The 25,872-nt window shown below is 37.5% G+C and overlaps 1 protein-coding gene across 7 annotated transcripts in view; it reads left to right on the forward strand.

The window, feature by feature from the left end:
- Positions 1 to 25,558, forward strand: part of ABCA12 (ATP binding cassette subfamily A member 12) — a 172,280-nt gene extending 146,722 nt beyond the window's left edge. For 4 of the 7 annotated variants that reach the window (XM_036421474.2, XM_036421479.2, XM_045575331.1 and 1 more), the window contains 15 exons: positions 546 to 651; positions 5,127 to 5,181; positions 5,754 to 5,931; positions 7,923 to 8,038; positions 9,031 to 9,190; positions 9,945 to 10,198; positions 12,234 to 12,438; positions 13,810 to 13,919; positions 14,361 to 14,502; positions 15,769 to 15,903; positions 18,255 to 18,358; positions 19,520 to 19,612; positions 20,665 to 20,770; positions 23,124 to 23,261; positions 25,046 to 25,558. In XM_036421474.2, coding sequence (XP_036277367.1) covers positions 546 to 651; positions 5,127 to 5,181; positions 5,754 to 5,931; positions 7,923 to 8,038; positions 9,031 to 9,190; positions 9,945 to 10,198; positions 12,234 to 12,438; positions 13,810 to 13,919; positions 14,361 to 14,502; positions 15,769 to 15,903; positions 18,255 to 18,358; positions 19,520 to 19,612; positions 20,665 to 20,770; positions 23,124 to 23,261; positions 25,046 to 25,147 — 2,004 coding nt within the window. In that variant the 3' untranslated portion in view covers positions 25,148 to 25,558. The remainder of the gene's footprint in view (positions 1 to 545; positions 652 to 5,126; positions 5,182 to 5,753; positions 5,932 to 7,922; positions 8,039 to 9,030; positions 9,191 to 9,944; positions 10,199 to 12,233; positions 12,439 to 13,809; positions 13,920 to 14,360; positions 14,503 to 15,768; positions 15,904 to 18,254; positions 18,359 to 19,519; positions 19,613 to 20,664; positions 20,771 to 23,123; positions 23,262 to 25,045) is intronic. The other 3 variants (XM_036421477.2, XM_036421476.2, XM_036421478.2) reach the window with 3 other exon arrangements.
- Positions 25,559 to 25,872: the final 314 nt, after the last annotated feature.

Genomic DNA, 25,872 nt, shown 5'->3' on the forward strand with positions numbered 1-25,872 from the left:
CTACTAGTATTTTAAGCCCTCTGTATTTGACATAGAAAGAAAATGAACTCACTTCTTTGTGGGTTATAACTAGGGACAGAGAATTAGTGGGAAAATTTCAAGGTTATCAGTCTTTTTGCGAAAAGTAATGCTTGCATATGTGTTTAATTTTTTTCTATAGCCTGACATATATGCCATGTGTGTTTATTATATTTATATAAAACATGCCTCAGTTTTAGTCTGAGACTCACTATAAATCAGCTGCAGAGATGGAGGTAATAACACTCTCTTCAGTTTATGGGAAGCCGGAGCTACAGAGCTCAGGATAACTAATAACTTACCATATGGAAAAATACTCCTTTCCCAATCGCTGTCCATCACTGAATTGGAAACTTAGAGGTCTGCAGTCCACACTCTGGGGGATGGCTCATAATCTCCCAAGATGAAATAAGCTCTTAGGAATCGGTCCTCTTGTTTCAATACACATTCTATAGGCTGTCAGGTGTGAAGGCTACCTAGTTTATGGAAACACAGTTCTGATCCTGCCTTCTTTTGGAATTGGACAGGTGTGGTATGATCCAGAAGGCTATCACTCCCTCCCAGCTTACCTCAACAGCCTGAATAATTTCCTCCTGCGACTTAACATGTCAAAACACGATGCCGCCCGGCACGGTAAGTTACTTACACAGAGCTTCTTGTACTGCACCTTTTGCCTCTCTCCGTATGAAAATTCATGCTAGGTCCCGTTTCCTCCCCATGGAAGGCATTTTATGGAACCTAAATCACATATCTTTAAAAGGAGTTTGAAGCTACTACGTCCCAACTACCACCAGATGGAAATGTTGGGATAATCCCCTTAACTTCAATTTAGTTTCTCATTTATCAATTCAAGGTAGTCATGCTGACTTTGCCCTTATTTCTGCTTCCATACCTACTAGTTATATCTCAGAGGAAAATATGTTATAACTAATTACTTGTATATAGGCTAAAAAAGAAAATAATAATAATGTCAACAAATACTGAGCACAAATTTAAACATGAGCACAGCACATTTAAACGAAAAGTTCTATGCTTGACCAAAAGTGTTACCATTAATTGAGACTTACCATATGACGCATGCTCTCTAGGGACTGTGGTTAATCTTTTCAAGCACCCATTCAGGCTAGTATCCTTGTTCCCTACTCTTTATCTGGGGCTCCGAAGTGGGATTGGAACTCATGCCTGTCTGACTCTTGCCTCTTTATTTTTTAAATACTTCTCTGTTCTCAGCCAGCTTTACTTCAGTTGGATTTCCCAAGAGGCTTCCATATAGTTGTAAAAATAGAGTCTATAATTTGAAAGAGATTGATTTATTTTTTTCTAATTCAATTACTGTCCATCAGACTATTTTATTGTCTTAAGCATTGCTCATATTGTTTTTGCCATATCAATCTTTAAAAATAATAATGATAAAGATAAAAAAGATTAAGTCTCCTATTTGCTGGTGAAGCCTGAGGGCTAGCCCAATAAATGAGCTAACAAATAACCTATTACGTAGGGAGAAAAGATACAACATGTGTTCGAGAAATGCTGAGGCCTACTTTTCTTTCATCTACGTAAACCTGCTGTTGGGCACAATCGTGTATGCTGTATGTTCTGTGATTGTGCCAGTCAACTGTGGATCAAATACTCATTCTAGAAACAGAATCTTTTGCAATCTTCATTTCAGAGAAAACACCACTTCCCCCCAACTGCTTTGGCATTTTCTTAGCAGGAGGAACCATAATGAAACGGCAAGAGATAGATAGTCCTGAGATACGGAGCGTCAGAAAAGGGCACAGTCAAAGTGGTAAATTAATTGAGGTGGTGACTACAGCTAGCTGAGTATAACCTGGTTGAAATACTACTGAACACTTGACTTTCAGTGGGATGTATTATTCAGAGCAAAGGACATGTGTTGCTGTGACAGGTAAAGTATAAAAACTATAGAAATGACTAAGAGGGATGTAGCAAAGGTGTACAGGTGAGAAAAAGAGACCAGTGCACTTTTGAAGGGTCAGCTATTGAAATCTGTATTCCGTTTTCATTCATTACTAGTGTTCTTTACCAAGAACAGAGCGATCTGAGCCATCCTGGACTCCAGCAGGCTAGTTATGACTCTTACCACTACATTTTTAAATATCTTTGTTGTTGAAGTATTACAGATGTCCCCCTGTTTCCCTCCATTAACCCCTTTCACCCTGCTCTGGCCCCCTCCCCACCTACCACTGTATTTTTAAGCTACAGAATATAAAGAATTAAGAATTCTGGAACATACATTGACCCTAAAAATAAATTTATTTTTAATTTAAAAATAAGGCTTGGCTTGAATTATATTTTGTAATTAACTTTTCTTACATAAACTTATGTAAGAAAGTAGCCTCCCTCCCTATCTGGAAAAAGTTTGATTTTTTTAAAAGAAAAAAAATCCATGTCATCCCAAAATACCTTTGTTATTTTGTAATGCATGTGTAGGGTCTGGCATGGTAATACTGTCTATAAAAATCAATTCAACTGTTTTCCTGCCACCCCCACCCCACTACTCTAGTTGTTTTAAAGCATTTTTGTTGGAGTCTACATGAACTGAGACTTTGCTTTAGCCATAAAATTGATTTTCTTTGAATTCTCATGTTCTATTTAAAATCTTTTAATTAACTTTCCTTTATAATGTCAATATCTATTATATTCATATGGTTTCCTCTCATGGTTAATTACACATGAAAAGTCTGTTCTTGCTTCCCAAGGAATGTTGTTTTTACTAACAAATATTATACAACGAGGCTCTTTTTCAGAATAGCTGACACATTGTTCTCAACCCCCTGGTGTTCATTCTTACCATTTATTGAGTTAGTAGCAATGGTCAAAAGCAAATATCTCATTTTAGGTTTACAACCAGAGAAACAACATAAAATATCTTACTTTGAAAAATATTTTAATAGATTTTTAGAGAGAGGAATGGAGAGGAAAGAAGAGAGAAAGAGAAATATCTATGTGAGAGCTACCTCCTGCATGACCTGACCAAGAATCAAACTGGCAACCTCTCAGTACTCAGGACAACACCCAACTTAGCCACGCCAGCCAGAGTTAAAATGTGTTACTTTGAATGCATATTGGATGCGGATGAAATAGTTGAAATTTTAAGATTGATTAGATTTAATAAGCTTATATTGACTTATCTCTGTACTCAAAACATTGTTCTGGATGCTGTAGAAACCCAGAGAAGATTTTGGTTTAGATCCTTAGCCCTGACACATTTACCTGGCCTTTCAGCTAACGATATGTATAAAAACAATTTGTTCAGCACTATATTTTATAGTGGGCTAAATGTATTTACAAAGATTCCTCTAGAGTATTTTTTGATTCTGAAGCACAAAGCAGAATGTTTTTTTAAAGGTCTTCCCCTGCCTATATTATAATTTAACAATTAGGTTTTTGTAGGGTCCCAAGGAAAACTGAATCTCAGTAAAAAGAAAACCCATTAATTTACACACACACAAAATAAATAAGAACAATTTGTTCCCCCAGTGATGTGATTAAAGTTCTAGGCAAAACTGGTTACTGTTGTTAGTATCTCTGTTTTACTTCAACTACATACTTTTTTTCTTCACTACATAACAATTTCAGAATTCAATTTCAAAGCACGTCACATTGTGCTTAATAAAAATATTGAATTTAAGCGAATTAAGAGACTATAACTTTAGAATGAATAATAATAAAAATAATTTCTATACTATTTTGATGCTATGAATGGGGCCTTAATATCTACCTAATAAAAGAGTTATATGCTAATTGGCCAGGTTAATTAGATGGCAGGTTAATTTGCATATGCAGCGAGTGGTTGGGGATGGTCAGTACACTTGCGTCATTGCCATGGCAATGATGCAGGCATTCCACACCATCCCAACCACTCCGGGCCTCTGGGCAGTAGGGGAGGGCAGAAAGGCAGCTCTGACCAGAGTGAAGACAGTGCTCGCAGCCAGGGGAATGAAGGCCCGTTCTTGCAGGAATCTTTATTCATGCATCGGGCCACTAGTACTAATATAATGAACACATGCTATATGAGAAATAAGTGAGAAAGTCCCACCTCAGATAATGAATATGTGTTTAGGGGATATCTTCCTTCTAGTTTCTACCATTCTTTTCCAAAGTTACTCAGGCAGTATAGACCTTACCTTCACAATGTGATCCTTTCGGAAACCATTGACAGCACATTTTGGCTCTGGCTAGCCAACATCTTCTGAGGAAGAGTTGGGGAAAAAAAACTTTGCTTCTAACTCCAAAAGTGAAATCAACTGTGGGAGAACCCAATAATTTAGGATCATATTGGAATTAAGTGGCTACTTTTCTGAAGCCAGCTGGTTTCTCTGAGTCGTCCTAGATTTTTATGTCCCAATGAAAATCCCTGAAGGGGTGGCTGAGGCTCCAAGCCCTACTGTGGTATAATTCCAGAATAATAGGCATCTTAGAAATAAAGAGAAGGAGGGATCCATCCTCTCAAGTACAATATTTCCTCACCACAGCCAATAGCACGATGAAGAAGGAAGGGGATAGTAAGTGTCTGTTCTTACTATCCTCATATAATTGGTCTCCCTTTGAGTTTCTTCTTTATATGCCAATAATTTCTGATTAGAAAGAGAAGAAAATAGAAAACAATTAAATATAATAGAGAGGGAAATGCTATATAAGAAATGTAAACTCCTTCCCCTCAAAATTCCATACACAATCTAATTTTTTTCTTTTTATGTTCACTTGTATGTCATTGATGAGATTGGAAGGAAATAATTTTCCTTTAAAAAGAGTATCCCTAAAGTAAAATTCTTTAGATCACATGTGTCAAACACAAGGCCCGCAGGCCAAATCCGTCCTGCCAGGCCTTGCAATGTGGCCCGCACCGCGCTGTCATCACTGCACTCCGCTGCGTTTCCATCACAATGACAGTTTATGACTGTTCAGTAAACCATTCGGCCCGCGATTTAGGCTGGATTTTAGATTTTGGCCCCTTCTCTGATTGAGTTCGACACCCCTACTTTAGATCGTAGCATAAGGAGAGAAGTATTGCATCTTATTCTCTAAAAATTGATATTTCTGATTAATTGAATGCCTACTAAAAGAACTGTCTCTTCTTTAAGCCATCATCATGTACAGTCATCCTTATCCAGGCGTGCAAGACCAAGAACAAGCCACGTAAGTGCCTATATATGACATGACTACTTCCTTTTTTGGCCTGGACAAGTCTTTGCACTAAGTATTATAATTGGATATCACAGTTGTATCTGCATGAATGTCAGTCTAGAAAAGCTGGTAATATAAGTCACTGCCTGGGACAAAAGGAGGTTTCTGAAATATTGTACAATAGTGGGGTTGCCAAGAAGCGCTTGTTGACTGTAGATTCATAGAATCTGTTGCTCTTGTAAGTCAAGTGCATCAGTACTTCATCATTTCAACTTCCCTGCATAGCATTTAAGTCCTGTTTCTATTCTCAAGAACTATATAACTCTTGATACACCCTGTAACCCTTGGAGACTGGGGTTTTCTATCAAATATCCCCAGCCAATTCAGATGAGCTAGAGCTACAGTTACTCCAGGGTCACAGCCGAGTCATGTAGGAGGTATTACCTGGATGCTTGAAAGGAAGACTTATTTTGTGTCACAGGCAACTCCTGGAGTGTTTTGTTGACGATTTTAGTCATGAATCTTTCTGAAAGGAAAAGAGGTTCAAAAATGTATGTGTGCTTTCTTCCTATTGATCACTGCAGAATGAGCAGCCTAATCGATATTTTAGTAGCCCTCTCCATCCTGATGGGCTACTCTGTCACTACTGCCAGCTTTGTCACCTATGTGGTGAGGGAGCATCAGACCAAAGCCAAGCAGCTGCAGCACATTTCAGGCATCGGTGTGACATGCTACTGGGTAACAAACTTCATATATGACATGGTGAGTAACATGTGTGTTCTCTGGAAGACGGGGTTGATTTTAGTAGGAGATATCAGTTTTAAACTTTAAATTTACTGATGCTAGTTTGTTCATATCCTATAGAATAATCCTATAGAATAAAAGGGTAATATGCAAATTGACCCTAAGGGCAGAACAACTGATTGCTATGACATTCACTGACCAGTAGAGGGCAGATGCTCAATGCAGGAACTGCTCCCTGGTGGTCAGTGTGCTTCCACAGGGGGAGTGCTGCTCAGCCAGAAGCTGGTCATGGCTGGCCAACACAGTGGTGGTGGCAGGAGCCTCTCCTGCCTCTGCAGCAGTGCTAAGGATGTCTGACTAATGGCTTAGGCCCACTCCCCAGGATCTAAACCATTAGTTGGACATCCCCCAAGGGTTCCTGGGCTGCCAGAGGGATGTCTGACTGCCATCTGAGGCCAGCTGACAGGTAGATTTCCCCTGAGGGCTCCTGAACTGCAGGAGGGTGCAGGCTGGGCTGAGGAACCCCTTGAGTGCACTAATTTTCATGCACTAGACCTCTAGGTATTACCATAAAATAAGTAAATTAAGAAAAAAATGCTTTGCATCCAGCTTGTAGTCATCCGGTGGTTGGATGATGCACTAAAGCTACATTTATTCTCGGGTCCCAGAGAAATCCACCTGCTGTCTGTCATCTCTGTGGTCTGAGAACCACCCGGATCAGATTCCGGAGTACACTTGTTTATTTCAGATTCCAGGGCCCCACTCCAGACACTTTAGATCCCTATCTTGGAAATGGAGCCTGGGAAATATCTACTGTTAACAAAGTCCTTCAAGTAATTTATGCACACTGAAGTTCAAGGGCCATTACTGTGGAGAAACAGAAGCTTCGTAGAACAGCCTTGCTCAATGGTACCAAACAATCAAGCTTATACAATTTAATCAACTAATACTGAACGCTTCAAAGTAGCAGCTCAGGCAGAACGACACATCGGAGAAGATTAGTAGGAACAATAAAGGATGCATTTTATTGCGAGCCTGCTCATTTGCATAAAGTGATCTCAAAGTTCGGATGGTTTTTCTTGACTCCAAATGTGCCTGTATTGGCCAAAAGCCCAGGATGGGCATTGCTTTGCCTGGTGATTATGGTGAAATTGTCTGGGTTGCTGTAGTGATCATTGGCTTAAAGGATTGGAGAGTAATTAACTGCATATCCATTTTGTGAATGTATTTAGTGAGGTCTGAAATGCTTTTGTTGTAGAAGTCAAATCTAAAAGAACAGTAATGACTCCTCTGGACTTAATAGGAGCCATAATGTTAAGAAAGCTTAAAAGTATATACTTCTGTGAAGGGCTGCTAACTATTCAGATTCTGTTGTTCTGAATCTGGTGTTCACTTCAATAGAAGAGTCTCACCTTCCACATCCCACCCCCTCCCCAAATTAAAATGCTGTCTCTTTTATTGTGTGCATCTTGCTGTAAACTCCCAACATTTCATATCTGTGCTTGACTGTAAAACACTGTCCTTTGTTCATATACCTGTGGTTCCAAGAATGTGTGGGCCCCGCTGCTCTGCTGTTTGGCACAGACTGCCTCACACTGATAACCAAGCCTTAGAAATCAACCATCTGAGAGAGTTCCAGTTTGCAAAATGAAATCAATACTTTGAGGACCAAATCTAATGCCAGGATCAGATGCCTGGCTGTCTTATCTCTCTCACTGAGCTTCTGGCACCGAATCATCCAGTCTCCAGGCCTGGAGGCAGGAACACTAGGGACTCCATGCATATCTATGCCGATGAAGGCTGGCTTGACCTCATATTGCAGGAGACTATTTCTAGAGCAAAATCAGTGTAAAATAAGCTGAATGCTACCAGCAACAGGAACATCAATAAGAATTTCTTTCTTTAAACATTTTTAGGTCAACTTGTTATAGTTTTAAACTATATAGGCTATTAATTTTTCTTTAAAAATACTTGTCATATATTAAACATTATTTTACCTATTCCCTTAGGTCTTCTACTTGGTGCCTGTAGCATTTTCCATTGGTGTCATCGCCATTTTCAAGTTACCTGCTTTCTACAATGGGAACAACCTGGGCGCTGTGTCCCTCCTACTCCTGCTGTTTGGGTAAGCTGCAGTGAAAAAATTAACAGAATAGAAGTCTCCCAGGCACAAACAAAGCCTGAATCTCATTAGCTAATTTACAATTGCCTTGGGGTTTCGTTAGCCATGAGTGATGACTAACAACACATTACGTTTGTAGTTTGTAAAGTACAATACATCCGGACGTGAATGTTGTTGTTATTAATAGAATTACCTGCCATTAATGAGCATTTACTAGGTACCAAGTGCCATGCTTAGCAATTTACATATGTAATTTAATTTACATAAAAGTGGAGGCTTTACAATGATCAGAAAAATATATATGCATGTATGGATTTGTGTATTAACAAATTTTGAGTATATATAGCATTTACATATATTTATTTTATTTGTATTTTTATAGATGTCACACATAATATTCTTTCTATATTAGGGAATACAGATTGATACAGTCAATGCTTAGACTAGCAATCTTTCTTCCCTGAACGCAAGAGTCCTATCCATTCAGTTAGCAATTGCAGCTGGTGAAGGATCTCTTTGTCTCTAGTTCTATTTCATTACCCCAAAGGTTGCTCAAGTATTTGCTCAAAATAAGACAGCCAGCTTCTAAGCATATCCTGGTCTGTTTAGCTTGCTTAATACTATTATTTTTCCTCAATTTTAACTTGTAAGATTTATATTGATTAAATCCATATTTTCAAGAAGAAAAAAAGATCTTGCCTAGCTAGTTATAATACCATCTCTAGGAGGAATTAGTTTAAAATTGTAATGATGTAAAACTGCTCAAGATTCCTTAAAAGAGAGGGTTCTTACTGTCATTTTAAAAACTTCTATTGGAAGTGTTGTTGTTGCCAAAGAGAAGAATTGTAAAAAGGAGAGATCTAGCGATGTGGCTTGGAAATTCATTCTTAATTTTGATTTTCACTTTGGAACTCCATCTATGTATGTATACATGCATGCGTTTAATAGAGAAAATAATGAAGGCATCATTTTAATTCTTAATTATTAACATGTAGGTATGCCACATTTTCTTGGATGTACTTGCTGGCTGGGATCTTCCATGAAACAGGAATGGCTTTCATCACTTATGTCTGCATCAACCTTTTCTTTGGCATCAATTCCATTGTTTCCTTGTCGGTGGTATACTTTCTGTCCAAGGAAAGGCTTAATGATCCGGTAAGATCTTTTAACAGTCTGCTGAACTTCAATGGATATGTCATATACTTCAACAAGTCCAAGGTGGAAAGGCTTTCTGTAATTTGTATTACCTGAATAGAAAAGAGACATTTCACTAGATTCTATTACATTTAGTAGAGGAGAAACTCCAGCCTTTTAAAATTCTTTTTAGGCTCCATCTAGGATAATAACTATAATTGCACTTACCCAGTAACACCACTATTGACATATGATAGGGGCTTAAGTGGGTGAAATCAGGTATTCCACTACAAGAATCATGCAACCAATTGGTCAGCTAAACCTTTCACTTATTAACAAATTTTTATGATATGGTAGTGTCAAGGACAATGGCTTAGTCACATGATTGTATGTGAAGATTCATTTCAACATTTATTGGAAAAAATCCCAATTCAACCCCTTTTGATCATGGGTGGGAACCTCCTTCACTGTAAGCATCGCTTTGCATTCAGAGCCAGCAATTATGATTAGTTACAAGGGAAGCAATAACAGTGACTAGGAATTGAACTATGACCTCAACCACTAAGCCACACTGGCCTGGCTCTGCTTGAATTTTAGTATGAATCTCAACCACTTGGTTACAGTAAATATCTATATGCAAATTCAGCATACATATGAAATAATTGCCAATCAAGATAAGCTTCTCATTCCAATATTTGTCTACATCTCGCTTTACATTTTTGTCAATTTGTTGGAAGTTTAACTCTGAGCTTCACTTTTATTTATCTCATTTCAGACTTTAGAACTTATTTCTGAAACCCTCAAGCGCATTTTCCTGATATTCCCACAATTCTGTTTTGGCTACGGATTGATTGAACTTTCTCAGCAACAGTCGGTCCTGGACTTTTTAAAAGCATATGGTGTGGAATACCCAAGTGAAACCTTTGAGATGGATAAATTAGGTGCAATGTTTGTGGCTTTGGTTTCTCAGGGCACCATGTTCTTTTTCTTGCGACTCTTAATTAACGAATGGCTAATAAAAAAATTCAGGTAAGTATAATGAAAACATAGTGTGTGATACCCATGATGAAACTCAATTCAAAATATTCAGGGAGGGGTCAATATGTCTTAAGCTTTTCCATTAGTATGGAAATGTTTTGCTCAAAAAACATTTTCAAAAATTGTAGCATAGTTCACCATTCATTTCATTCAGTAAATAGTTATAAAATTTTACTATGCAAGTATTTCTGTACACTAGAGAGTAACATTAAGCACAATTGTGAGCTATAAAGAAATTAAGATTGAGCAATAGAGAGAAAATATGTACATAAACAAAAGATGCAGTCTGTTTATGTTGTTTGAGTTAGGGAAAATATAAATGGGGAAAGAAGATTGAATATGTAGCATATTAACAATGCATTTGGGGCAACTTTTTGAAAAATGGTGAATTTAGGAAAGTAAAATTGAAGATAGAATCATAAATGCACCTATCATTAACCCAACAATTCCATTTCTAGGAATTTTTTTCTACAGATATGCTCACAAATATGTGGATTTATGTATGCATAAAATTATTCATCATAGCAACCTATTTCTAATAGCAAAAGAATGAAAACAACCTAACTTTATTTAGAGACTAGTTAAATAAATTATATACATGTATTCATAAATTAAAAACCATGCAATCATTAGACAGAATGACACAGTTACCTGTGTAATATTTTGGATTACTTCTAATATTTATTAAGTGAAAAATGCAGGGTTTAGAACACTGAGTAAAGTATATTACCATTTGGGTTAGACAGGAAATATATGTTATTTATACAAACACATGCATAGACTATATAATTATGTGTGCCTGTGCTGAAAAGAACTGTATATGGTTGAAGAATATTTACTTTTCATTATGTATTCTCAGCACCATTTTAATACATGATGTGCACATATTACCTAGCAGAAAATAAAACAAGTTAATAATAATGAAAGAAATTATAAGAGCACAGATGGAGAAAAAAAATCTTGGGACGTATCTGAGAAATATTAGTTTAGAACAGAATAAATGCAATGAAATAGGAGTGAGAGTATGTGGTTGGAAGATCATGGAGTTTATTGAATGTTTGGTTAGAGATATGTGGTTTGGACTTTGTTCAACAAACAAACAGTAATCCATTAAAGGTTTTTGAACAGAGAGCAGCATGATCAAATGGTGCCTCAGGAGGTATGATTTTGTTGAGATAATGCTGATTGGGATGGACGAGTTAGAGACACTGTAGCAATTTGAGTTTCCTGGAAAAATCTAAGTGAGAAAGAGTGAATGCCCATGATGGTAATAGAAATAGACAGAAATCGATGACAGTGACTGGATATTATAAGGCATTTCCAGTGCTATCAGACTGTCTGCATGAGTGGATTTTGGAATGGGGAAGATTCAGAGAAAGCATCACAGTTGGGATCTCTGGGGATATCATTAAAAGACACAGAGACATCAGGAGGAAAACTAAACTGATTTGTTGGGTTTTTAACTTTGTTTTGTTTGGTTTGCTTTGGTGTTTGTTAAGCAAGATACTGATGTGGATTTGAGATTTGAGACTTACTGAGCTTTCATGGTTGACCTTAACATACTGGATAGAACCTAGGTAAGACATTCACAGTAAAAAGATTATAGAAATAACATTCATATTATTGATGAAAAAAGAAGAAATAGGATTTTGAAAAGGTGATCACTGATTGTTCAATTGTAAGTGTTGATTCTCATTAATGATTCTGGTCTCTGTTAGGAAGTAATTTTCAAACCCAAACTGACGTCCTTATTACTAACAATTAGGAATCTGATTGTAACAGTGGATCTGTGGGCATTCAAGTCATGGAAAGCAAAAGCTGTTTTCCAAATATCATAGCAAATACGGTGAAGAGCACTCATGCTAATTTTTAAGTTATTTCAGTAGCAAAATGCAGAACAAATTTAAAATAAACCTAGTAAGTGATAGCACACACTTTTAGTGAGGCAAGAACCCATCAAACCGTGTCAAAATTGAAAGGTGCCATTTCAGAATCATTGATGCAAATTATTGGGTTCATTTTTTAGACTCTTCTTCAGAAAATTTAATTCTTCACCTGTAATTGAGACAATAGAAGAAGATGAAGATGTGCGGGCTGAGAGATTAAGAGTTGAAAACGGTGCAGGCGAATTTGACCTGGTCCAACTCCACCGCCTCACCAAGTCCTACCAACTCATCCACAAGAAGATTATAGCTGTGAACAACATCAGCATTGGGATACCTGCTGGGGAGGTGAGAAACAGTGTTTTGTTCCCAACTGTCCTTAATGTTGGTGTGATAAGTGGCAAATACAAATCTTTATCTTTCCTTAAATTTTTTCTAAAATTATGTAAGTCAGCCTCTGAATCGTTTGATAGATTCTGTCTATGAAATTTACTTATAGACCCATGTGTTACTTACCTACAGTATATGTCTTCCCTCTTGATAGGGAGGATTCATCACATGACAAGTCCTGAGCCCCGTCCCAAGCTACTCTCCTCCCTGGGGTGGGCTGTCAATCAAGAAGCCTGTATTGTGTGTTCTCCTCAATGTTTAGCTTCCAGGCCTCTTCAATAGAGAGCATAAAGAACTCAGTTGCATCGAAACCGGTTTGGCTCAGTGGTAGAGCATTGGTCTGCGGACTGGAAGGTCCCAGGTTCGATTCCAATCAAGGGCATGTACAATGGTTGTGGCACATCCCCGGTAGGAGGTGTGCAAGAGGCAGTTGGTCGATGTTTCTCTCTCATCGACATTTCTAGCTCCCTATCCCTCTCTCCTCCTCTATGTAGAAAATCAATAAAATAAAAATTAAAAAAAGAACTCAGTTGTCAGCAGGGAGGTCCTGGAACTGCATCCATATTTATTCTTGCTGTTTTCACAGAGCAATATTAAGGCAGCTTTGAAAGGAGACAGACAAGGTGGGCATCCCTTAGTTTCTGAGCAGAGCTGCAAAGGAAATGTATCAAATATATTCGACGATATATAGGAATTTCTGCTTCAGCAGCTTACTCAGTAAAGTTGTGATTACAGTTTGTGTGAAAAATGTGAAATCCATAAATACAATTACTTTGTCAGATTAGCATAACTTACTCGGGTATTTTTTCATGTCACACAGAGGTGTGCTGTGGTATATATAGAACAAGTCATGTATATTTACAAATGTTCAAATGTAGTGAAAGGAAAGAGAGGAAAACAATACATAAGGACCCACATGTTTTGAGAATTTTTATTTTTCAGTTATAGTGGACATACAATATTATATTAATTTCAAGTGAACAACTCTATGATTAGACATTTATATAACTAAGTGAGCACCATAATAAATCTAGTACCCATCTGGCAACATGCATAGTTATTGCAATATTATTAACTATAATCCCTATGCTATATTTTACATTCCATGACTATTATGTAACTGCCAATTTATTACCCAATTATTTTAAAATAGGAAGTTTTATCAAATGCCAATAAAGCACTAAATGTGCATGAATAATTCCAGTGGTTTATTTTTCTGGTAATTTATTTTACTCAAGGAAAAGGAGGAAATAGATGCAATAGTAACATATGTGTCTTTGGTTTTAATTAAGGTTTAAATATTTTCTTTTTTTCTCTCCTGCTAACCAGTGCTTTGGCCTTCTCGGGGTCAATGGAGCAGGAAAGACCACTATCTTCAAAATGCTGACTGGAGACATAATTCCTTCAAGTGGGAACATTCTGATCAGAAATAAGACTGGGTATGAACAACCAATGGACATAAAACTCTGGGGAGGGAGGGTATGTATGGGGGGGGGCAATGTTAAAATAGTACACAGATAATAATTTAATTTTAAAAATAAATAAATATCATCCAAAAAAAAAAAAAAAGACTGGGTATGAAAAGCAAATGCTTCAAATAACTAAGCCTTATGTGACTGAATGAAAAATAATTAAAGCAGGATCTTTATGTTATTTTATGGTCATGGTATTAAATCCAGGGGGGGGGTGGCGGGGGGATGGCTATTCAAGTAAGTAGACATTTTTAAACTTTAAGTGTAACTGATGGTGGGATTCTTTTTCCTCTTTTTACCAGAACCACTAATTACCATGACTAAAAGAGAACTGCCTTCCCAACGTTTAGGAATGGAGAGGGAATTAAGTTTTGAAACTCATCTGTGTCTTTGATTCTCCCAATTCAGATCTCTGGCTCACGTGGACTCTCACAGCTCACTGGTTGGCTACTGTCCTCAGGAAGATGCCTTAGATGACCTGGTAACTGTGGAAGAGCACTTGTATTTCTATGCCAGGGTACATGGAATTCCAGAAAAAGATATTAAAGAAGTGAGTATAAGTGTGGCAAACTACATCATTTGAAAACCATATTATTTCTGTTTCCCACCCTCCATCCCCTCAAGACCAAGTTGATATCTACAAAACAAAGACATTTCTTCCTGACAATGATAGTGGATACATATTAGCTTAGTTGCATATATCCTATACATACCTGTGAACTCAGCTTTGGAAGCTTTTCGGTTAGTTTTTGTTCAGTTATTTTTTTTAACATATTTTTATTGATTTCAGAGAGGAAAAGAGAGGAAGAAAGAGATAGAAACATCAATGGTGATAGCTAATCATTGATTGGTTGTTTCGCACATGCCCCTTTACTAGAGATTGGCCCCACAACCTGGGCATGCACCCTGATGGGAATGGAACTGTGACCTCCTGGTTCATAGGTGGATACTCAACCACTGAGTCATGCCAGGAAGACTTGCAGTTACTGTTTAAGAGCTATCAAAAACAGGATCACACAGGCTTTGGCTGTGGGTGGAACATTGATGGGTGATGCCTGAACATCCTTTAATGTCCAGATACAAAATGGAATTACCTACAAAATGCCCAAGTAAAATAGAATAGTTTCTCATTTGAATTTTTAAATGTGGTTTTGTACTCCACTACAATTATTTGCCCTTGTAATGGAATGGTTAACCCCCTGGGCAGTTTCTTCTATTTTTGCAACCATAGGGACCTGTTGAAATCCTCCTGGAAATCATCTATTTGCCAGGGCTTCTTAAGTACAAAAATAGCTACAGGCACTCAAGATTCCTCAGTTAATGTGGTAAAATTTTGATACGAGGTCAGTTTTAAAAAGACTTAAAGCCTTTCTGACAACTCACCTCTCCATGAGAAGAAAGATGAAACCGTGAAGACATCAATGAGAAACCGGCCTTGAGAAAGGTTGAATTCTGTTTTAGCTCTTTTAAGCTGACCAAGGAAACCCTGTGTTAATGTAGCAGGAAGAATAATCTGCAATTGCAAACACACACACACAGACACACACACACTCACATGCACAGATGCATACATGCCACACCTTTAGGGGGGAAATCCCACTTGAAAATGAGCCTTCATGGTATCACTTTGTCTTTTAAATAATTACTCATTTTAAGTGGACCTTTGAAAATAAAAATAAAGTCTATGTTCAGTTTAAATGTCTGAATGTTTCAGGTATGTATTTCTTCACGCTCTTTTCACAACCTGCTTTTATGTTTCTTTGTTTAGTGCTTTAAGGGTTTTAGTGGAAGTTCAATCTCTCTTTTCCATCCGCAGACTGTTCATAAACTCCTGCGCAGACTCCACCTGATGCCCTACAAGGACAGGGCCACCTCTCTCTGCAGCTACGGCACAAAAAGAAAGCTATCGACTGCACTGGCCTTGATCGGGAAGCCTTCCATCCTGCTGCTGGTAAGAGAAGCCGTGAAAAGGCTATTGCAGCCCGGCTGGTGTGGCTCAGTGGTTGAGCTTCACCCATGAGGAGGTCACAGTTCGTTTCCCAGTCAGGGCACATGCCACATGACTATGTCATGGGCTGGAACCCCAGTGGGGGAATATGCAGGAGGCAACCAGTTGATGATTCTCTCTCATCATTGATGTTTCTATCTCTCTCTCCCTCTCTGAAATCAATGAAAACAAACATTTTTTTTAAAAGGCTACTGCACAATTAGAACCACATATCCAATTTGGTGTCACATTTCATTCTCATTATTGGAATTAATATTTGTGAAGCAATCACTGTGGGCTGGTTGTTTTGCAAAGCACTTTACCCATACAATCTCAGGAAAGAAATTTATATCAGCAAATAACTTATTGAAACAACAGTTGCCCTCAAATATGTTTTTGTCTGAAGCTGTGTCACAGTCGGTTTCAGAGAAAACACTTGGCAGGGGGGATGGGAATTAGCTGTATAAATTCAGGGTATACAAGTGAGTCAGTAATGGAATATGGCAGAATTTGATTCCCAATTACTGGAGTAAACAGTTGTATTGGTAACGGATCAGGTGAACTAACATATTTTTAAACTTCTATAAAGGAGGAAAGACACATTTTAAGACAACGTGTTGTGCTAAAATGTTATTTCCTTGTTACTGAAAACCATGAGTTACCTAGGTTGGCATGTGATTGGTAATCTGCCATTTGATTTTATCTGAATTTCTCAAAGGCAAGAAATATAAATATTTTCGTTAGGAGCTAGCAAATTAAACTGACCACCTGGAAATGTAAGTTATACACGGGAGTAACATAGCATTCTGCTCCCCCGTATTTATTTCAGAGAAACAAGCTTGCCCTTACTTAGGAAAATCCCCTTCATTTAAGGAATCCATACTCCAAACGCTCCTTAAGTGTATGCAATAAAAATCCACTTATAAGTCACCACATTATTCCTGGGATTAAGTCATGCAGAGGATCAGTTCATGTAAACTGCCCAGATGGAATGATGCACAGCCCAACTCTCTGTAATACCAGAGCTTACAATGTGTGATATTCCTGCCAATCGATGCTTATAATGGAATTTTATTGTGTTAGTGTCCCTCAAATTGAACAAAACAATCCTTAGGCACTCCTGTGAGATAATAGATGTAAAGTACTTCAAAAAGTTAAAAGCGCTGTGCAAATGTTAGCTATTAATGAGCGTCACTGAAATACTGGCTTTGAGAGAAAGATAGTATATTTTCTTTTATACGCATTTATTCTATGTGCCATCATCTTCAAAAATAGGAGCTGGAACAAAATATCCTTTACTGTTTTCCCCAAATGATCACTCATTTCTTTCTCTAAATTTAAATTTAAGCCCCTACTACAAAAACAGTTTCTGGTGATCACGTGTACATACTTTCCATTACATATGTGTACATTTAATTTTTACCTAATCTTGATGACCTGTAATTTGTTTGTTTAATCATCCGTTTGGTCTACTATTGCTTGCTTAGATTATTCATTGCTAAATCTCTAATTTTATGACTGAACAATTTTTGAAACAGCATTTACTTTTCAAATATAATTTATATCTTTCCACTTGGCAGTTTCTGCAAATTATATACCTATTTCCCCAAAGAGTATGAAGCTTCAATTAAAGACATAAAACTAAAAATACATCTCAAGCCAGCCGGTTTGACTCAGTTGTTGAGCATGGACCCATGAGCCAGGAGGTTTGATTCCTGGTCAGGACACATGTTCAGGTTGTGGGCTCCATCCCCAGTAGGGGATGTGAAGGAGGCAGCCAATCAATGATTCTCTCTCATCCTTGATGTTTCTCTCTTTCCATCTCCATTCCTCTCCAAAATCAATATTATATATATATATATACCTCAAATGTATTAACTGAAAACTCAAATTGTGTTCTTTCCACTTCACATAGCATATTATTACTCACAGCCATGCCTCTGTTATGAGGAGTGAGGCAGCAATCTCATTGCTTTTGGCTTCAGATATATATGTGACAATGTACTATTAAATGTAAAAACTCTGCTCTGTCAGTAGTTGAAGCAGAATGTTTTCCAAAGAAATATAAGAGACAAATGTAAAGTTACAGCATGTCAGCTTCAATGAGACACTTTTTAAAACAGATTGTCAATTTTAAATGATTAATCCCAGGCTTTTAGACAGCAGCAGAAAGAAGTCTATTAAGAGTGAACAAGTTAGTCACAGGACTTCGCAAAGTGATTTTTGTTCTAGGCAAGTGAGGTGCAGTGATTCATGTGAGGAGCCTCATCAAAATTAATTAATTTGATAAATTTTTCTTGTAACTTTCTATTAAGGATGAGCCAAGCTCTGGGATGGATCCTAAGTCCAAACGGCACCTCTGGAAGATCATTTCAGAGGAAGTTCAGAATAAATGTTCTGTCATCCTCACATCTCACAGGTAAACTGAGTGCGGGAACTTTCAGGCCAATAGGTAGGCACAGTTCTAGGATGAAGGGTGGGAAAAGGTAATCCCCATGTAATACATATTGATAATGAGTGTTCACCATTAGGTGAAAGTGTTTTGTGTTTATAGTCTTAGGAGCAAGTCGGACAGGTTACATAGTGAGAATCCAGCTGAGATAGGGTCTAAACAATCTTTTTAAAAACAAATTTCTTATGATTTATGATCCTCGCAACTCAACTATGACTCCTGTTGCCTATTGCTTAAAGTTCAGCATTTTTTGGCTAAGTATGCCAGGCCTTTTAGTATCTAAATTTCTAGCAATTTCCCCCCCCTATGACACCCTCTCCAATCAGGTTATCTGAATGACTCCTGATTCCACACACACTCATTGGCCTTTCCTCTCACCGTGCCCTGGAAATGGTCTTTTCAGAAAGTCTCTCCACGGTGTAGCCTTACCAGTCCTTCCAGAAGCAGCTCCCGCCCTCCTCCATAGAGTAGACCCTCCCGATCAGTTAAGTAAAGGAGCACCTGGAGCACCTGGGCTTTTCTTGTGAGGTTGGCTTTGCATGGAGTTCACCCCTGAATTGCAGTTATCATGTAGTAGAAAGTGTGTTGGATTTGTTTATAATCAAGAAACTTGTTTCTGTCCTAGCCTTGCCCTAGCACTGCCATCTATCCTAGAGCCAATCATTTAGTTGTCATGAACTTCTGTATGAAGTTATCATGGTCTATGAGATTAGAAATTATGTAATCACATGCAGGTTAACCAGTTATAAATACAAAACCATAAAAAAAAAACAACTAAGTATGGACTATAAAGGATAATGAAAAGAGCTCAGTGTTATTTGGGGAACATTTTTTAGAAAATGTAGGTCTCAAGTCAAACTTGAGGGAGTTTGAAAGAAGTAATGTACCTGATAGGGTGTTCTGATTGAGAGAGTAGGCCTCAGGCTTAAGAAGGAGCAGCAATAAACCCTATGTGAAGATATTTTATTGATATTAATTTTTTTTTTTTTAGTTCTTCAAGGGAAATGCCATATGAAGGAACTAAAATAGTATTTCTGAAGTGACATAATGAAATTGTTAATTTCTGTTCATGAATGGAAATGCAATTTTCTGTGCCCAGAATTCTGATACAGTTGTATTGTCTTTCAGCATGGAAGAATGTGAAGCCCTCTGTACCAGGCTGGCCATCATGGTGAATGGCAGGTTCCAGTGCATTGGATCTTTGCAGCATATAAAGAGCAGGTGAAGAGCAAATGTGTTTTTAACATATGGAGTGACGTAATCAACCCGATGGTACTATGCTCACCTCCAAGGATGATGTCGGCAGCCAATACTGCAATGAGTAGTAGAATTGGAATGGATAAGTTAATCATCGCCTCATTTTAAAGTTAAATGATCTTAGTGAGGGTTGGCTGTATTTTTAGTTAATAACTCCAAAACTTACAAGGCCTACAAGCTTTAAAAGATTAATCCACAACCAAAGTAATCTCAAAAGGAAGTTTCTGGAGTTTAATAAATAACAAATTAGACTTTGACAGGTATAGGAAGGCAAAGATTTTTATCTAATATGTTCATTTGTCATTTGCACAAGCTTTCAATGAGCTATTTAACATTGCTTATCTCATTCAAAACCTTTTAATCAATAATAATTTAGGGTAATGTGCTTAAATATCATACTAACAAATTAAAATGAAATCAATATTTGCCAAAGTGCACATGAATATATATATTCCAAACTTCATGATGTTATTACTTTATCTGTATAACTGGTTTTCTTATATGATATTATTAACCAAGAAAAGTAAAAAGGATGTTCTCAACTTGCATATAAACTCTACTCTTGGTGCTAACAGTTAGCTAGTATGGCTATTTTTATCTATGTTTAAAACCCAATGACTTTCATCTTTACCATTGATACCAAATTCCCAATGACTTACCTCTCAAGACCTTGTTTGCTTTAAATTAGAAAGTATTTCACCCCATAAATTGATATCAACTGTCAATTCATGGATGTCTAAAAAAGCAAAGATTTTACTTTATTTTATTTTTTTTCTAGTGCAGCTTTTATCCAAAGTGTTTGTCTTTGGATAGTGGTAGAAATAAATTTTAAGAGACCGTGGCAGTTCACTATTTCCAGTTTGCAGCTTGCCCTGAACATTTATGACAAAATAACAGTCTTTCTATAAGGAAAGGGGCTCTAACGGTCAGCTTGGGTCCTGTTTCATTATCTAGAATTCCAGGGGAGCTATTTCAGCAAAATGGAACTCATTGTGTTTCGCACTTTCGCTTTCTAGGTTTGGACGAGGATTCACTGTCAAGGTTCACGTGAAGAATACCAAAGCTAGCATGGAGGCCCTCACAAGGTTCATGCAGCTGCACTTCCCAAAAACATACTTAAAAGTGAGTAAGAAACTGTCCTGCCTTTTTATATTGACTGGTTATGATAGTCCAACGGCATAGTGGGCATTTGCCCTTTTCAGACTGACCACAGCTTTATTGTTAACATTAACATATTCATTAGTTAAATTTATATAAGATGTCCTGAAGCACACTTAGCATAAACAAATAGAAACTTCAAATTATTCTGTTCTTCAAATATCATCTTCAAAAACCTATTTTGTATAATTATAAAAATTATATTTTTGTAGCTATTAGCAATAATGTCATCTTTTCATACACCTTCACGTATTTCTTCCTCACAAAGGCTTTGTGACCATACTGTATTAGTTTCTGAGTTGTATACATAACCAGTTTACCAGTTGTATACATTAGGGGACTGAGGGATGACAGATATTGTTCCTTTTTAAAAAAAGAATTCCAGAATTCCAGAATGGCACAGCCAGAAGCAATTCCCTTCTTTGCTCCCCTCATTTAAAAGATCAGCCCACAAAGGTCTGATCAGAACCACTTGTGGGTTCAAGTTCTTAAACCCACATTATTCAATGAATTCCATCTCACTAGTATGTGTATCCACAGGATGGACCCATACAGATATACACCTATGTATCTCACATAGCTCAAATTTAAATGCACTTTATGAAAAAGAAGATTATGATTATATAACCGCTTTGATGTACAGGAACTTGTACCAAATGATTATAGCAAATTCTTGTTATAAAGGGAAATCATGTGTGGAGTAGTGAAAAGAAATTGGAAGTCTTGGGCAGAGGTCGAGCTCTCCCCGTGTGATTTCCAGCAAGACAGTTAAAGTCTCCGAGCCCCATTTTTCTCATTTGTAAAATAGCAATAATGGCATCTCCATCACAAGATTGGCGTGAGGAATACATGCACCATATCAATGTGAAATGATTGGAGAGAACAAAATAGAATGTGTTTTTTTAAAACAATTCTTTTATCTCTACAAAATACCTTTGCCTCAACCTCCCATGCTTTAGCTAACTTCTCCAGGAGATAATAGCATTTACAATTCTTATCAAAACCCATTTTCTATCATCTAAATTAAAATCAAGTTTAAAAAAACACGAAAGGACCTGTTCCCTGCGCAAATCACGTAGATCATAGTGCTGTTTCTTCCCGTGAATTTCTAGATCAAAATCCGTGCTTACTCGCTGAGTGATGAGATTACATTCGCCCTGGTCTGTTCCTCATGGACCGGGGCTACACAAGACAAATGCAGTGATGATAAAAGTCTTATTTCTTTTTAAACAGACCATCCTTTATAAGCATCGGGTGGTGTCTAGATATCTAGAAGGGAAATAGCAGGCACAGCAAGTTGGAAGTAAAATGAAGTAAGATTCTGGTTGCAGTGACAGGTGTGATGTGAAAATAAGTTGATGAGAGGGGGTGGGCAGTGAGCACAGGGCTGAGAGGAGGGGTTTCCAGCAAGGGAAGTCTGGGATGAAATGCACAGCCATGATTTAACCCACAGAGTTCCAGGGGTAGATTCTGGAGCAAGACTACATGCTGATTAAGCTAGTGTTTAGGAAAGATTACCCATGCTGCTTTGAGACAGTATATGAGGGTAAATAGTTTCTAGGCTTCCGAAGAGGTGGTTGCAGTAACACAGACCTGGAGCAATCAATCTCAGGCTAATGATACAGATGGTACAAAGAGAGAGGAAAGTTTAGATTGGAAAGTTGTTTTCGATGAAAAGGAAATGGAATATGACAACTGATTAAATATGCAGAAAAGCAAAGTGTTAGAAATGCTCCAAGGAAATGAGAATCGATTACTAAGTAGATGCAAAATCCTGTGTATTGACTAACATAAAGAAGTTGAAGAGAATTTGGGGGTTTGGTGTGAAAATATATAGTGTTACTTGAAGGAGTTTTCTTTAGGAAATGCTGTTGCAATCTAGTGTCTTTCGCCAATGTAAACTGAGTAACTAATCCTTGGCCCTTTAGGTGAATTTTCACATTTAAAAAATGAAATTTCTAAATGTTATCTCTTTAAAAGCTTATGAGAGCCGAGAGCATAATCTGACATCTGAAATATCATCCCATAGTATTTTTTTGCAGGTGAGACTATGATGCCTTTATAAGTGCACACTAATGTAGAATGCTTTGGAATTTTCATTAGCTTTTTAATCTGTTTTCTCTTTGACATTCATAAAACTTTCCATCTTATCTCTGTAAGCTGTTAGTTTCAAAACACACCCATTATTTACACTGTAGTGTCATTTTCAGTGGAATAAATTTCAGTATTTTTCTTGGCTCTTGCTCAAATATGACTAGTCAAGTCAATATTACCTGACATTGCAAAATACATTTTTTTTTCCCTTTGGTTCCCACAGGATCAGCACCTCAGTATGCTCGAGTATCATGTGCCAGTCACTGCAGGAGGAGTAGCCAACATTTTTGATCTGCTGGAAACCAACAAGACTGCTTTAAATATCACAAACTTCCTAGTGAGCCAGACTACTCTGGAGGAGGTAAGCTGGAGGCCATGACCCCCGTGCACAAGATCACATTAATTACTACACATCGTGTTTATTTCCTTTCAGTGACATTCTATTTGTTATAGTTGAAGCAACATTTAATCTCACACCTGAGAAACTTAATTGATTTCTAACCAGATTTTGGGATGTTAGAAAAAAAAATGTTAAAAGCATTAACTATTGCTGAGACCGGTTTGCCTCAGTGGATAGAGCATTGGCCTGTGGACTGAAAGGTCCCAGGTTCGATTGCAGTCAAGGGCATGTACCTTGGTTGCGGGCACATCCGCAGTAGGGGTGGTGCAAGAGGCAGCTGATTCTCAATGATTCTCTCTCATTGATGTTTCTAACTCTCTATCCCTCTCTCTTCCTCTCTGTAAAAAATCAATATATAATTGATTTATATATATATATATTTTATATATATATAAAATATATATAAAATATATATATAAAACATTAACTATTGTTACTAGAGAAAATAAGTTTTTTTTAATCCTTACCCAAAGATATTTTTCCAATGAGTTTTAGAGAGAGAGAAAGACAGAGAGAAACACATCGATTGGTTGCCTCCTGCATGCCCCGACCAGGGCCTGGGCAGGGGAGGAGCCTGTAAGCGAAGTGCATGCCCTTGACCGGAATCAAACCTGGGACCCTTAGGTCCACAGGCTAATTCCCTACCCACTGAGCCAAACTGGCCAGGGTGAGAAAAGGTATTTTTTTTCCTTTCTACAAGACATCTATATCAAGTTATATACATATGTAAAGCAACAAAACACTACTTTCCTCTGTAAAACAAACTACTTTCCTTACTTTCTCCTTGATAGGTTTCTTAAATACCATTTCCATTGATTGGCTTCCTAAGTTTGATCCTCTGTGGGGTATCTGGAGAGAATTCGGTGCCAGATTTTTTGGTCTGCTAGGTTCTGGGCAACCAAAGTAGCAAAGGCAGAATTCTTCTGTTTTACTCACATCATGTCTTCACTGCATTTATGTTCAATAACTCAAGGCTTCATGGGGCATCCTGCATCGCCTATGAATGGTTTGGCTCAACCAACCTGATGAGTAGAACATTTGATTGCATCTCCCACTGTGGTGGGTCAGAAGGGGAGGCCTCGGGGGCCTCTGAGTCAGTAAATGGCGCTGCACTTTGTGGACAATTTTCTAGGGGCTTTTAGACTAGGTGGCTTTTCTAACACAGAATATCTAGCCTCTGACTTGTAACTAACTACCAGCACCATATCTGGCATGAAATAGACTCTCATTTTTTCCAGATGAATAGATGATTAATAGATTTAATAATTTTAAACAAAGTAATAAATGTCTGCCTATTAAATAGTTGGCTTACTGAACATAATGTTAATATGAAATTTCTATGCAAATTTTATTTTAGTGCATTAACCCTTGAAATTAGTGCATTTCTCTCAACATCACCACACAAGCATTTGATAAGAGTTTGGTTTGGACTTCTTGTTTATACTTGTTAGAGAGAGATATTGATGTAGAGCATTGAGGTACAGATACGTAACTACGTATTTCTATTATGATTATAAACATAACTATGATTGTAGATATAGGTATTATTTTCAAACCCTAATTAAATTTGAATAGTTAATGGAAGGACTCCTAGTAAGAGTGTGGGTGTGTGTGTGTGCATGCCCCTATAAAATCTGATCTTTTTTATTAGCTCTTCCAAGTGAGCATGTGTGTGTGAATTAACCTTATTTCTTCCGTTGGTTTATCAAACACTAATGGCTTTATTTCCCTTGAAAAAAAATCAGGTTTTCATCAACTTTGCCAAAGACCAGAAGTCCTATGGAAATGTTGATACCAATAGCCAAGGCTCCACCATAAGTGTTGACTCACAGGATGACCGGATGTAGTCTTGATACTTCCAGCAAACCCGATCGCAGCAAAGCCAATGGCTTCATTTTGAGGAAGAATCGCGGAAGGCACCTCTCCCTTGAAGATACCACTTCCTTGGGACATCTTCATTTTAAAGTGTTATACTGTATAGAAAGTTACAATTGTGTAAGACTAGCAAGTAACTATAAATGGAGAATCTTCTTCCTGAATGTTGTTGCTACTGAAATGAATTTCTATCTACTCAACACTGTGAGCACACTGATGTATATGCTGGTGGTTTTTATGCAAAGATGAATCACCTGAAGATGAATGTCTTAATTTATTACTTTCAATAAAAAAGAAACCTTAAAAGGCATGGTTATTAGTGGAAAACTAAGAGTGGAAAAGAAAAATAAGGCAGACTGGGGTAGGTAGAATTGGGAGAACAACAACAACAAAAAAAATATTTTCAACAAATAGCAGAATGAAAATCATCCTGACTAAACGAATCTACTGTGATGTCTAAGGGCCAGATTAGCATTGGCAGGAAGCAGTGGGCACGATGTCATTTTCCATTCCTGCAAACACTTGGGGACAGACTGAACCCCACCCCCACAGAGTCTTTCTACAAGAATGTCCTAGGAAGGCAGTTTACCCTGGTGGTAAACAGATCTCAGCTGTATTCCTGATGTGCTTTGACAATAGGCAGGCACAGGGCAGAACAAGAAGCTACTTTCTCTTCAGGGAAGAATGGGTGTGTCAG

This window comes from Pipistrellus kuhlii, unplaced genomic scaffold, assembly GCF_014108245.1.
Source record: "Pipistrellus kuhlii isolate mPipKuh1 unplaced genomic scaffold, mPipKuh1.p scaffold_m20_p_7, whole genome shotgun sequence".
NCBI lineage: Eukaryota > Metazoa > Chordata > Mammalia > Chiroptera > Vespertilionidae > Pipistrellus > Pipistrellus kuhlii.